Here is a 13,906-nt window from a genome sequence, read left to right on the forward strand (position 1 = left end):
GGATGGGTCTATAGTGAGAAATAAAGCTAGACTTGTGACCCAGGGTTTCACTCAAATAGATAGGATAGACTTTGGAGAGGCCTTTACATCATTAGCTAGATTAAAAGCCATTAGGATCCTTCTAGCATTTGCGACATTCCAAGGGTTCAAATTGTATCAAATAGATATCAAAAGTGCTTTCCTAAATGGTTTCATAGAAGAAGAGGTCTATGTTAAGCAACCCTCAGGTTTCGAGCACCCCAAATACCCACATAGAGTATACAAGTTTCAGAAAGCTTTGTATGCGCTTAAGCAGGCGCCTAGGGCTTGGTATGATATGCTTAAGTCTTTCTTGCTAGAGCATAGGTATGTGATGGGGTCAGTGGATAAAACTGTGTTCACTTTTAGGCATGACAATGATTTCCTTATTGTTTAGATATACGTGGATGTCATTTTTTGTGACTCTTCTCAGGCACTTATGGTCAAGTTTGTAGCTACTATGAGCAGGGAATTTGAAATATCGATAATGGACGAGCTTAACTTCTTTCTTGGACTTCAAATCAAACAATGCAAACAAGATACATTCGTCCACAAGACTAAGTACACCAAGAAGAAGTTCGACATGAGCAATGCAAAGACCCTGGAGACACTGATGGCTATCTCGATCGTGCTTGATCCGGATGAAGATGGAGAAGAGGTAGACCAGCTGGAGTACAGGAGCATGATTGGTTCCCTCTTATACCTGACGGCGACAAGACCTGATATCCACTTCATCATTTGTTTGTGTGCTCGCTTCCAGGCATCACCGAGGACGTATCACCATCAAGCGGTGAAACGTATTCTAAGGTACCTCAAGCACACTCTCGAATATGGTCTTTGGTTTTCTGCCTCTTCTTCTCTTTCTCTTCAAGGTTTTTCGGATGCGGATTTACTGGTTGTAGAATTGACAGGAAGAGTATCTTCGATACTTATCATTTCTAGGGTACTTCTCTTGTGTATTAGTCTTATCGAAAGCAGACTAGTGTTGCACAGTCTGCTGCTAAAGCTGAATATGTAGCTGATAGCTGTTACTCACAGATTTTGTGGATGATTACTATTTTGAGGGACTATGGGTTAGACTTCAAGAGTGTGCCACTTTTGTGTGACAACACCAATGTCATAAATCTTGCAAATAATTCTGTTCAATACTCCAGAACCAAACATATAGATGTGAGATTCCACTTCTTATGAGACCATAATGAGAAGGGAGACATTAAGTTGAGCTACATAGATACCCAACACCAGCTAGCTTATATCTTTACCAAACCTCTAGATGCAACAAGATTTGTCTATTTGATGGGAGAGCTTGAAGTGTGTCATCCCTATGATATTGTATGAGGGGGAGTTGTTCTTGTACATATTCTTTCTTACTTTTATTGTATTTGTATTTCATCTTATCATGTAAGATAAACATAGTAGTTAAGCTTCGACTTGTATGTCTTTAGCATTTCCTTTTGCTAATTTTAAATTTGGCTTAAGTTAAGTAGTTGTGCAGAGCAAGCTTTTAATCTTATGTTTCTCTTGATACTTCGACACGAAATATTTTAAGCAAGCTAGCTTTTCTAAAGATGAAGTTTGGCAATTTTATGAATCATGTAGACTATAAATGTTATATTCTAGATCACCATGTTCGTAATTGCTTTGACTTAGTAAATGCTTGTGATAAGGCTAGTTCAAGGAATATCTTGTTCTAGGCATCTTGGTTCATGATAGTGGATTGGGGAATATTGCATTATATTTTCTATCTTCGTCAAATGTCTAGTTCATGACAGAACCTTAGGGGAATATATGCTCCTTATATCGCAAAGACACTACTTAACTTGATCTTGTCAAAAACATGTGTTCCTTGTGTCGCGAAGCAAGAGTCGAGGCGAAGCGAAGTAGTGAAGGTGTCACTGCCGTTCGATGGACAGAGCGAAAAATAGATCAAAATACCTCGATAGTAGATAGGCCATTGTAAGCTATGGGTATTTTAGGAACAAGTAAACTTAAGGGCTAAGGCACCTCCCTAGGCCAAGTGGGGAGTTTGGTACTGGATGATCAAGGAGGTCAGGCATAGTCAAGGGTGATCCTAGCTGTGTACATGGAGATCAAGCAAAGTATGGAAAGAAGGATGAAGACGACATATCGACAAATCAAGCGAATAGAATGTCGGTGCAAGTGACAAGGTAGTCCGAGGGATCAAGAGCGGGAGAGACTTATCGGCGGTTAAGATTGCAAGACGGAGTACACGTGTCGATATCGAGATGCTTGCTTGGGGTCAAAGCAAGTAGTAGTGAGTCATGCTTTGAGAAGCGTGTAAGACAATTTCGCGGTTTGGCCTTAAACCATAAAGGGATGGAGTGCACGTGGCATCATCACGAAGAAAGCGTCGAGGCGAAGCTAAGTCATGAAGATGTTACGACCGTTCGATGGACGGAGCAGAAAATAGACTAAAATTCCCCGGTGGTAGGTGAGAGACCATTGTAGGCGAGGGGTATTTTGGGAATAAAGAAACTTAAGGGCTAATGTATCTCTCTATGCCTATAGCCCCCTGGAGCTTAGTGGTAGGTTTTAAAGGAGAGGAGATGATAGGCTTACCCTTTGTAATAAGTCAGAGCTTTTAAGAGAAAAATATTTTGTAATCTGTCTAAAATAAGGCTGGCCTCTATGCTTAATGAAGTTGATTTTTTCACATAAGCTTGTGTTCACCTCCTTGTCTCCTTTTGGTTCCCTTGCTTCTCTTGCAAGTTATTCTTTTTTGGTTTTAATATTCGTTTTCCTTTTTTGAGCGGTAGTTTTTCGCCCTTGTGAAGTTGATCTCTTTTTTTGCTAGAGGCATAAAATACACGTACAACAGTATAAATTTGGGTCACTCATTCTCTTGCCTATAAATCAGTATCAGGTGACCATCTTCTTGCGTTTCTTTTAAAGTTGCGAGTTTTTTGTGACTAGGGTTATAGAATGATCTTAAATGGAACATTGTGTTCATATCTCATCCATAGTGTCATATGTTATCGGTTCTTTTCTTCGTTTATCTCTGCTCATTTTCACTTGAAGTTTTGAGGTGAGCTAGGTGAAACAAAGGAGAAGGTCATCCGATTCGAAAGAATTTGGTAAGACGTCTATTCACCCCTCTCTAATCGTCAATCTCGGTTTAAAAAAGTATTTGATTGGTTATATCTATCTAGACATGTTGAACTAAGTTTCTATTTAGTTCATTGAATCTGAGGCCGTATGAGCGAATGCAAAAGTTGATATTATGATTGTTTACTCGTATGAAGATGATTTTGTAACATTAACAAGTAGATCCGTCTGTATAAACAGATACAGAGCCTACATCTGTCAGACCAGACCGCATAGGGAAGCTTACTCTCAAGCCAAAATGAGACCGTATATTTGTATCGACTGAGCCTAACTAGAACAGTAGATACGGGTAACCAAACACAATTATTTCTAAGATTATATGCATCCACCGAACTAGCAGCTTAGAAGAGATTCAGACAACTAAACATATCTTATACGTATCCACCGGACGAAAGATATTCAGATAACCAAACACACCCAAAAGCTTTCAGGCTTGTTCGGAACAGAACAATTTCACGTCTATTTCACGGATTTTTCCCTGTTCCAAACGGGGCTTTACCTACTACACGCCCAAAGCATTTATCATCTTCGACAAGATTGTTACCTCGGGTTTCAATCTCTCTTTTGGTTGTGTTTAATAACAGCTTTTACAATATTCCTTTCCTCATTCTGGCGCTTGTGTTTTCCAGGAGGAAGATTGCAATGCTGATTGCTGAACTCTGATCCTTCACCAACTTGATTCCCTCTACAGGATCGTAACATCAATGCTGCTGGACCAGCGCTGCTGTAATCCATCTGCCCCACGCAAACTTAAACAATTGAGTACCATCACCACACGTATATGCCCCGTATCCTACCAATCCGTTCAGGCAAATTAAGGGCCCTATCTCGCCGCATTTAATCGGCGACGACGCGGCGGTGTCCGCTCCATGGATCCTCTAGAACCCCCAGCTGCTTGTTACACTTCTGCAAAGGTCAGAGAAAGTCCACCTCCCAACTGGGACGCTTCACTTGCCACATAGACTTCCCTTTCCCTCCCTTGAATGCCTTTCCCTCTCACCCTCGCCGAGCTCAACGACGAGGCACGTGGCACAGCTCCACCTGGGACGTCAATGGCGACGTCGCGGACCATGTCACCACGGTAGCTTTAGCGGCCGGGCCAGGCCATACCACCACCGTCGGCCAGCCAGACCCGAGGAGGATACAGCAGTGCACGCCGAGGTTGCGTGCCCGGTGCCGCGGCTGGCCTGGCCTGGCCTGGGAGGCTTCACTAAATGCAGCATTGATAGCTGCGGCACGGCTACCCGCTGGAATCATGCGCCAATTATTGGTCAGAATCTGTATGTTGCTTCGCAGTGTGCTGTGCTAGCTTCTAGCGGCACAGGCACAGGCACAGGCACAGGAGCACCTCTCAGCCTCAAGCATTGATGCCCCAATGAAAGTTGAGCAGTCACAAGCAGGGTTCAAAAAACCGTCGGTAACCGCTCAAAAATCGCGGTTACCGACCTTCCCGGTCCGGTCCGATTTCAAAAACCGCTCGGTAACCGAAATTTGAATTCAAAAAATTCGAAAAAAAAAAATTAAAAAAATCAAAAAAAATCTTAAAAAAAACTAGACATAATTCTAAGAACTTCTGTGAAAAAAAATTTCAAAAATAATGTCGTTTGCATCATATTCTATAGGGAGAAAGTTTGAAAAAATGAAAAAAATTGAAGCGCGCGGCTCAATTATTAACTCACGTTAAGGAAAAGTGTAACATGCAAACACATATTTTTCTTGTATAAAACGTATTTTAAGAGAATCTTTAAAATTGATTTCACTTTATTTAGAGTTTTATTAAATTCTCTATGATTTTTACAAAGTTCACAAGCATAAAGTGAATATGTTAAGAAACATCACTGTAATTAATTTTTTCATGTCTACTATTATTTTTTCTACGTAAATCATAATATAAATAATCTAATGAAAGTGGTTTCACTAATTTTTAAGGTGTGATGGGTCAGTTATGAATTAATTTAGTCGCAACACATTTACACAATCATGCATGTTACAATAACTAATTCATGAGTTCATATATTTTTAAAAGATATAGGATCATGTAAGAAGACTAACAAAATTAGTTTCATGATTTTTGGATTAGCAAAGAGTAAACTATGCATTTACCTTGGTTTAACAAATAAAATTTCTCACAGAAAATTTTGAACTTTTTTATGAGTATAAATACTTTTATCATGTAGATCATGTTACAAGGAAGCCAACAAAATTTGTTTCACTTGATTTGAAGCTCGGATGAATTAGTTATTGATTTTACAAGATTGAACCCTTTTTTAGTTTTTTTGTTGAACTGCGCTGAAATTCGATAAAACCGTTCGATAAATCGAGAAAACCGAGCGGTTACCGACCCAAACCGCTCGGTAACCGACCGAATCAAAAATGCGAGAAAATCGCTCGGTAACCGACCCAAACCGCTCGGTAACCGACCCAAACCGCTCGGTTACCGAGAGGGCAAAAACATGATTTTTTTCGCAAAAAATTAAAATTTGCCGAATGAATTTTCTCCGAATTTTTTTGAATTTTTGACCGGTAACCGCGGTTATCGCGCATTTTCGGTTACCGCCGGAGCTCGGTAACCGAGCTCCGGTCGGTAAATGAAACCTTGGTCACAAGTCACGATTCACAGCAACAACGCATACCTTGGTGAAATGTACAGGAGGGAGGGGGGAAGTGTTTACCTCAGGAGAGTAACGTCTTCTAGGTCTTGTACTGTGGTCATCAAGTGAAACGTAAGCACTCACAAGTAACAGCTTAAAAACAATGCATCACCTTGGTGAATGTACTGGAGATAGGGAAGAAGTGTTTACCTCAGGAGACCAGCGTCTTCCATGTCTTGTACTTTGGTCATGAATTAAAAAGAACCAAGACCAGGGGCTGAGAAGAGTAGGAGGAACTGCTGCGACCATGTGCAATGAATTGAGGCCACCGAATCGAAGTGTTAGGCTACGATGCAATCAGACTGGAACCACGATGTGCATGATCGTAAACTGCAATAATTGATCGGGGCAGTATGATTTAAACAAGCGGCACTTTATGGGATGGCTGCTTTGTCAAAAGCAGACTTGGAACATGGTACCAGGGAACTGGTGCGGCTTTATTGTTGCTGAAAGCTTGATTACAGTATGGCAGGTTCATGAATTTACACTCAAAGTGTGGGACTCGAATCTGACTCTGGCGTAATTGTGCGTGCACACGCGTTCATCTTCTTGCTGAGAATGATTCCTGTAGGAAGCTGTAGATTTCCTCAGCAACTGCCAAGGGGTACTCTTCCTGCGGCAGAAGAGCGCCTGGAGCCTCCACAAATTTCGTCACGCCTTTAGCGCCCTTGAGAGCCTCCATCTCGGCCTTCGACCTCTTGGGAGCATTAAGCGTTGACACAATCAGTACTGGTACATCCCCATCCAACTTGGCAAACAACTGCAGGAATTCTTCCCTCGATTGAACAGGATCGAGAAGGCCTGTCAGGAACGCAGCAGGGACAAACCGTGCACCTTTTCTTTTGGTTAACTCATATCGGCTCTCGATGATATCTGGCGTCACATTCTCAGGGTTGGCATAGACATGGGACTTGTACTGAGACTGGATAGACTTTTCGTTGCTCACCAGAACGTTGTACATCATCCAGCCAATGGCTGGAGCCCTGAGGGTTCCTCGTAGAAGCCCATACCTATTAATAAGAATGGATGAAAAATATTTTTAGTAAAATCAATTGGAATCTTAAGCATTAATAGGCTGAGACATCTGTAGCCTAGTAGGAACAAGCACATTACAGAATTTACTACATCAGTATTTTTATGTCATTTAACACATGATTCAGGGTACTGCTTCACTCTAGCAAAACTCCATCACAAGTTTAGCTTAGTTAGTTAGAACACCCTGTATATCTATTACGTGTCTAGATGTACCGTAGTTTACTGTTACTCCATCCTCCACTTACGATCTCAAAAACAATATAGTTACAATCCACAAGATATATCAGTTACTACAAATATATATAATCATAATTTGGTACCTTCTATAGTTGTAATTATATAATTTTTGTCATACGATCGTAACTTGTTTACCTCTGCACCCACCCTCAGTTACGATCCTAAAAACAGTATAGTTGAGATCCACAAGATAGATCAGTTACTACAAATATATATATGGTTGTAACTATACTGTTTTTGGGATCGCAACTATACTGCTTTTGGGATCATAATTGAGTTATAACTATACTGTTTTTGGGATCGCAACTATACTGCTTTTGGGATCATAACTGAGTTATAACTATACTGTTTTTGGGATCGCAACTATACTGCTTTTAGGATCGTAACAAGATAGATCAGTTACTACAAAATCAGTACAATGTTGGAATTGTATAACGATCCTAAAACTTCATCAGAATATAATCTTGTTAAGTATGTTTTTTCCAACAATATGCTTCAAACGGATCGAAAATCGAATCTGTGGTTCTAGAGATATTATATTTTAACGATTCGAATCAATAAAAAAATCTCTATTGCATGCTCTGGTGGGTGCAATTTGATGTGTACGTGGCATCTACAGATTGGCTCTCTTGGTTTGTTGACTCAAGGAAGGCTCAGCTGGCTCGATCGGCCGTAGTGGTACAACGCAAGTCTGTTATGCACCTAGGGTGCAGAATAGATTTGTCGTATATATGTACACACACAGGTTAAATAAATGATACAGTCTGATATTATACACATGAAAATGAGTGCTGGAAAGCAGCATTGGTGAATGGTGATCTCCTTATCAGATTAAGCCAACCGATTTGGAAAATGAAGTGCCTGCAAAACCATGCTACTGCCACTTTCTCTAGGCAAGAACATAGACAAATTCATTGCACCCCAGCCATGAGACCTGCCATTCATGGTGTGACAACTTGTATATGAATGAATGCATTTGTATACAAAGTAGTGCTGCATTACTAAACAAAGAAAACAAATTCATTGTTTGTAGAACGTGATAGGCCAGTAAGAACACGAATGCAGCTAGTCACATGCAACGCAAATTTCAGTAAGTAGATGGAAAGTCCAGGTCATCATAATGATTTTCAAGAGTATTTCTCCTTTAGTCGTGTTGCATATAATGAGTACCAGGGTCATATTAATGTCTCAACAACTTCATGACCTACAAGGTTCAGTATGTACTTCATGCCTATCATACCAGATCTATGTCTGGCACACTTGTGCAGTCATGTGTAAGACTGCATGCACACATGACAGATGACATGCATCAAGCAAAAAGAATATATGCTACAGGCACATGGCATGTAAATAGAGCGTGTACTGTATAGGCAACTAGACACAGAATGAAAAAAGCTAGGAACAAGATTAACTGTATAAATATTATCTTAAGTTCTCTTAACAAAAAAAAACTCGACCCAAGGAGAGAGATATCCCGAAGGCATTGCTTCTACCTGAATGTTAAGAATATAAGAGTTGACAGAAAATATTTTCAATAAAATCAATTGGATCCTTAAGCATTAATAAGCTGACATATCTGTAGGCTAGTGGGAATGAGCATATCGAAGAATTTTCCTACATCAGTACTTTTTGTATCATTTAACACATGATTCAGGATAGTGCATTAACTCTAGCAAAACTCCCATGACAAGTTTAACTAATTATTAGACATATATATATCAGCAAAAGTAAAATGACCAATATAGCTTGATCACATGAAAATGAATGAAAATAACTGCTGGAAAGCAGAATTGGTGAATGGTGATCTCCTTAATCAGATTAAGCCATTGAACCAATTTGGAAAATGAAGTGTCCACAAAACCATGCTACTGCCACTTTCTCTACGCAAGAACATACACAAATTTATTGCACCACAGGTCCTCAGCCACGAGGCCTGCCATCCATGGTGCGACAATATGTATATGAATGAAACCATTTGTACACATAGCAGTGCTGCATTACTAAACAAAGAAAACAAATGCATTGTTCATCAAATGCGATAGCCCAGTAAGAACATGCAATAGAATTAGTGACAACATGGACACTGCAGAACAGATAGCAATATGAGGTATGCATAGCAAATTTCAATAAGTAGATTAAAAGCCAAGGTCCTTATAATAGTGTTCAAAAGGGAGTCTCCTGTGGTCCAGTCACATATAATGAGTGGTAGGATCATAGTATTGTCTCGATGATTTCACAACCTATAAGGTTCTGCGTGTACTTCATGCCTATCACACCAGATCTGTGTGGCACACTTTTGCATAGTCATATGTAAGAATGTGTGCAGCCGTGACAGTCGACATACATCAAGCAAAAAGAATGTCATGAGGAAAGGGGTCAAGAACGTATGCTACAGGCATGAGGTATAGGAAAGTATGCACAAAAAATGCAAAATATATTGCAAAACAAACAACAAAGTTGAATGTATATATATTAGCATTATTTTTAAGTTTTCTTAACAGGAGATGGGCTTCCACAGTTCCACCAAAATGTTAAGAATATAGGAAATGTCACAGGCTACCAGGGGATATGGGCATTCTCTAATAAAGAAAGTTTATATACTCGAAGTAATACTTGTTTTGTATCATTTAACACATGATTCAAGACACTGCTTTAACTCTAGCAAACCTCCATCACAAGTTTTGTTAGTTATGCATATAGATCAGCAGTTAAATGAATGGTAGTAATACACATGAATGGATGAAAAAAAAGTGCTGGAAAGCGGTATTGGTGATCTCCTTAATCAGATTAAGCCATGCAACCAATTTGGAAAATAATATGCCTGCACAACCATGATAATGCCACTTTCTCTATACAACAACATAGACAATTTCATAAATGAGAACCAAGGCCAAATCTTACTAATGGAGTACTGCTAAACAATGGAAACAAATGCACTGTTCATAAGAACATGCAGCACAACTAGTGGTGACAGCACAGAACAAGTGGCAATATGCAGTGTACAAAGCTAATTTCAATCAGTAGATGGAAAGTCAGGATCATTATAACAATTTTAAAATAGAGGATTTCTCCTCTAATCATTCTGCATATAATGACTGCCAGGATCATATAACAACTTCACAACTTACAAGATTCTGTGTGTACTTCATGTCTACCACCAGATCTGTCTGGTACACTTTTTTGTAGTTGTGTATAAATATATGCACCCATAACAATCGACATATATCAAACAAAACATATGTCAAATATTGTGAGGAATGTATTCTACAGGTAAGCAAATAGAGTGTGTACCGATAGGCAAATAGGTGCAGAAAATGCAAAATATTCTTGAAAAACTAGTAACCAAGTTAAGTGTATAAATATTAGCATTATCTCAAGAAGTTCTCTTAGAAGGAGAAGTGATTCAACCTAAATGTTAAGCATATAAGGAAGTCGCATCTTAAAGAGTCAAGAGGATCTTTCTAGGCATTCTTTGACAGATTGACTCAGTTTACTACCTTGTTTCCATATCAGAATCTCGGCCGAATACAATGGGAAGGGGTCCAGCCCAAGTAGGTGCAACAGCAGCAACGGCACATGGACTGATAAGGTTCTTACCAGCTGCACGGACTGCTATTGTTGCTGCATGACCACCTCCAACAATTACCAGTTCACCATCTGACAATGGAACAGACAGTACAACCCCATCGTTAACTGAATGATGAAATTCAAGGAAAAGGGTAAATTCAAAAGTAGCTCAATGCTTGCAGTTTCTTGCTTCCTAAACTATTGAAAATCATCGCATTGACAAGCACAGTCTGCATGATAATCGACAACTTAGTGGAATTTGTCTCTTGACTTATGGCATATCATCCACTCGTAAATATATCATAAGAGACCATTTCCAGTGTAAAATGCTGTTCTGACAAACACTTTAGGCTCTCTTTAAGCTGCATTGTTACTCTACATATCAGCATATGTTTATTAGTGTTCAGAGTCCCCATCAGATGTCAGTTTCCAGTTGACAAGCAAAGAGCATATTCCAGGAAATATGATTTTTGGAGTATTTAGTTGGCTACAAATAGATATCATTGGCCACAGGTAATCTTGTTCGAAAGTATAGTATTTCTGGTTGAACCACTGAATTGTCTGAACTCTGAACCACACATCTTTTTTTCTGGACAATGATAACAGTGAGCATATGCAGGTAAGGTAGGAAGCTACACTAAAATATTGAAGAATGAAGCGGAATATTCGTCAACCAAGTATCCTCGACAAAAGTATAGTCTATTGGTCAGGTATAATGTCCACTGAAAATGCTTGCGGTGCTAGATTACCAGTGCACTGAAAGACAAAATCTGGTTTACCTGCATTTGCCACTGGACTATTTGGTGAATTCATTAGCTGAACAAGAAAATTCTCCATCACATCAGCATTGTAATTCAGTGATGGCCTATCCGAATAACCAAGACCAGGCCAATCAACAATAGTAGCACGGTATCCTAGTTCTCCTTTTCGCCCAACAATATCTTTGGCGACCACCCTCCATTCCTCCACCGTGCTAACATCAGAGATCGTAGGGATCATGAGGATGTTCTTCACATTCTCAGCAGTCTCCTGCTCATTCTCCTGCTCATGTTCCTCATAATAGATGTTTACCAGCTTATCCTCAAATTTCCACTGCCACTTTCCAGTCTGGAAACACATCAAGAATGTTATAGCACAGATAACAGCAGAGAGAGGTTGAACAAATATGTTGATATAACGTTTGCGGCACATATCATTCTTAAAAGTTTAATGCAGGATATCTGCCACTATAGTAACTATATTCTTTAAGCACTTTAACATTAATTGGATAGCTAAGCGACACACAATGGAATCAGTCGAACCAATGCCACTGTTCAAATAACCAAACAGTTGATAAAAGGATTCAGTTTAATGTAACAGTCCACAGTGGACCATGTTAAGCTTCCATATTTAAGACCTCCAGGTTGTCTGGTTAATTGTGCATGCACACGAGGCTTCATAGATGATCACAATAATGTCATGTTTTAGATCATCAGCTTTTGAAGTATTAAGCTAGTCATTAATGATCAGATTGTCAGAAAACTTTTTGCAACTCTTAATATTTCAGTTTTCCTCACATCTTACATGCATTAGAAAAAATGCAGAGACATGATGAAGTCTGGTTTCAGAAAAGCAGACATAGCAAAATGCAACGAATGGGCAAGGGAAAGGAGTCTACAATCTGGGGTACACCTTACAAGTCATGCACATCATAGGGCAGGAGGAAGGGTGCAGCATGGTAATAATACGGAGAGAAGAGTAAGTGAGGGATCTGTCAGAAATGAAGTGAGGGGAGAAAACAAGGAGATCTGGTTGGCCCATTTGCCTGACTCCCTATATCTTGCTTTTCTCCCTATGTAGTCTGATTCATATATCTTAATTCTCTCCTTGTTGTGATGGTAGGAGCTACAAACCAACAACTTCACTCTCTCTTAGAAATCGTATACATTTTACACATAAACTCAACCATACACACCAAGAAATTAAACCTACAGTCCATAAACCATTTCACTAGCAGGCTAGCAGGAAGAAGTGCAGAAGCAAAGATAGAGTAACATATAACATGGTTGTGAAAACGAAATTAGCGAGATGAAAGTAGATGCCAGACTATTAAGTAGCAGTCTGAAACTAAATAAATCAAAGGAGCATTAGTAGATATGCAGATGAAAGGACAAAGAAGGCAGAAGGGATAGCATATGACATGATTCTGAGAGGTGAGGGTAAGAAAGAGACAAAAAATAGAGATGAGGGTTACAGGACCCTGAATAATGTTAGCCAAAAAGGTTCACGGATTCCACTACAGTATTTACATTTTAAAGTGCCTATGTCATGATGACTTATAGTATGGTAGTAAGAACTGGAGGCAGCAAAATCTTAAGGTTTCAGGTTTTTAGTATATAGGACGTGAAATTTACTCCTGATATCATCTTAGGAAATAAAGAGGTGTCTGATCAATGATCATAAGCTCTCCATCCCTCTTCACAACTGAAATTTTAAGGATTTGCTGCATGTACAGTAGAACATAAGACATATTAAAACTATAGCTCAAACTAGGGTACGCGACTCATGATTTATGTTGACACTGGTGTTTGAAACTCAACTCAAATTAAAGAGTTCATTATGTTCCCTTCAGGGTTAGAGCAACTGCATTTTCATTTTCTGAATGGCATGACAATTTCTTCAGTATCTGCATCTCCACATATTTGAGCGAACGAAAACAGTGTTTAGACTCAAAGATCACGGAATCTAGCCATCGTACTTCTAAATGACCATGACAACTAGAGAATCGCAACCCCTAGTACCCAACAACATGAGATCTAAAATCTCATCGAAGAAGTTCGCGCATTCCAACCGCTTCGAGGCAGAGCTTATTCAGCAAATTCCTTCAACCACCCAATTCAACGATCTCAGTGAGATACTGAGCTCAATCCGGCAGACAACCGAACCAGTGTACAGTACATTAATACCAAACGAGTAAGCGCCAGGCGATCGCACCTTGGAGGGCGCAGGGGCGGGCTTGGAGGCGGGAGGGGAGGCGACGGCGCGGACGGCGAGGTGCCCCGCTCGCCGGAGCGGAAGAGCGCGGCTGGAGACCGCGACGGCGGGGGAGAGGAAGGCGGCGGCGGCGGCGGCGGGAGGCATGGCGGTGGAAGTTTGGTGGTGGAGGAGGCGGGCGCGTGGTGGGACCGTGGGAGTGGAGAGGAAGCAGTGACGTGTGCCGCCGTGGACTAGGAACTCCGACCGGACCGGAGCGGACTGGTGAAGGGGCAAATTCCGGACTACCATTTATCCGA

General features: G+C 40.2%; 1 protein-coding gene across 1 annotated transcript; it reads right to left on the bottom strand.

Moving 5' to 3' along the window:
- Window positions 1-6,211: 6,211 nt before the first annotated feature.
- LOC133901557 (uncharacterized) lies at window positions 6,212-13,906 on the bottom strand. Its single transcript, XM_062342902.1, has 4 exons — window positions 13,608-13,906; window positions 11,414-11,741; window positions 10,565-10,724; window positions 6,212-6,805 (listed from the first exon to the last, which is right to left on the bottom strand). Exons 1-4 carry the CDS (start codon window positions 13,896-13,898, stop codon window positions 6,337-6,339), a joined length of 1,248 nt encoding a protein of 415 aa, XP_062198886.1. The 5' UTR covers window positions 13,899-13,906; the 3' UTR covers window positions 6,212-6,336.

The sequence above is a fragment of the Phragmites australis genome, chromosome 20 (genome assembly GCF_958298935.1).
Source record: "Phragmites australis chromosome 20, lpPhrAust1.1, whole genome shotgun sequence".
In the NCBI taxonomy this organism is placed as follows: domain Eukaryota; kingdom Viridiplantae; phylum Streptophyta; class Magnoliopsida; order Poales; family Poaceae; genus Phragmites; species Phragmites australis.

What these genes read in the sequence shown, in the direction of transcription:
- LOC133901557 (XM_062342902.1), bottom strand. Translation starts at nt 13,898, where the DNA reads ATGGTAGTCCGGAATTTGCCCCTTCACCAGTCCGCTCCGGTCCGGTCG. An exon ending in TAGTCCAGTGGCAAATGCAG is followed by an intron (nt 10,725 to 11,413) that starts GTAAACCAGATT and finishes TTCCATTGTCAG; the next exon opens with ATGGTGAACTGGTAATTGTT. An exon ending in GATTCTGATATGGAAACAAG is followed by an intron (nt 6,806 to 10,564) that starts GTAGTAAACTGA and finishes TCTTATTAATAG; the next exon opens with GTATGGGCTTCTACGAGGAA.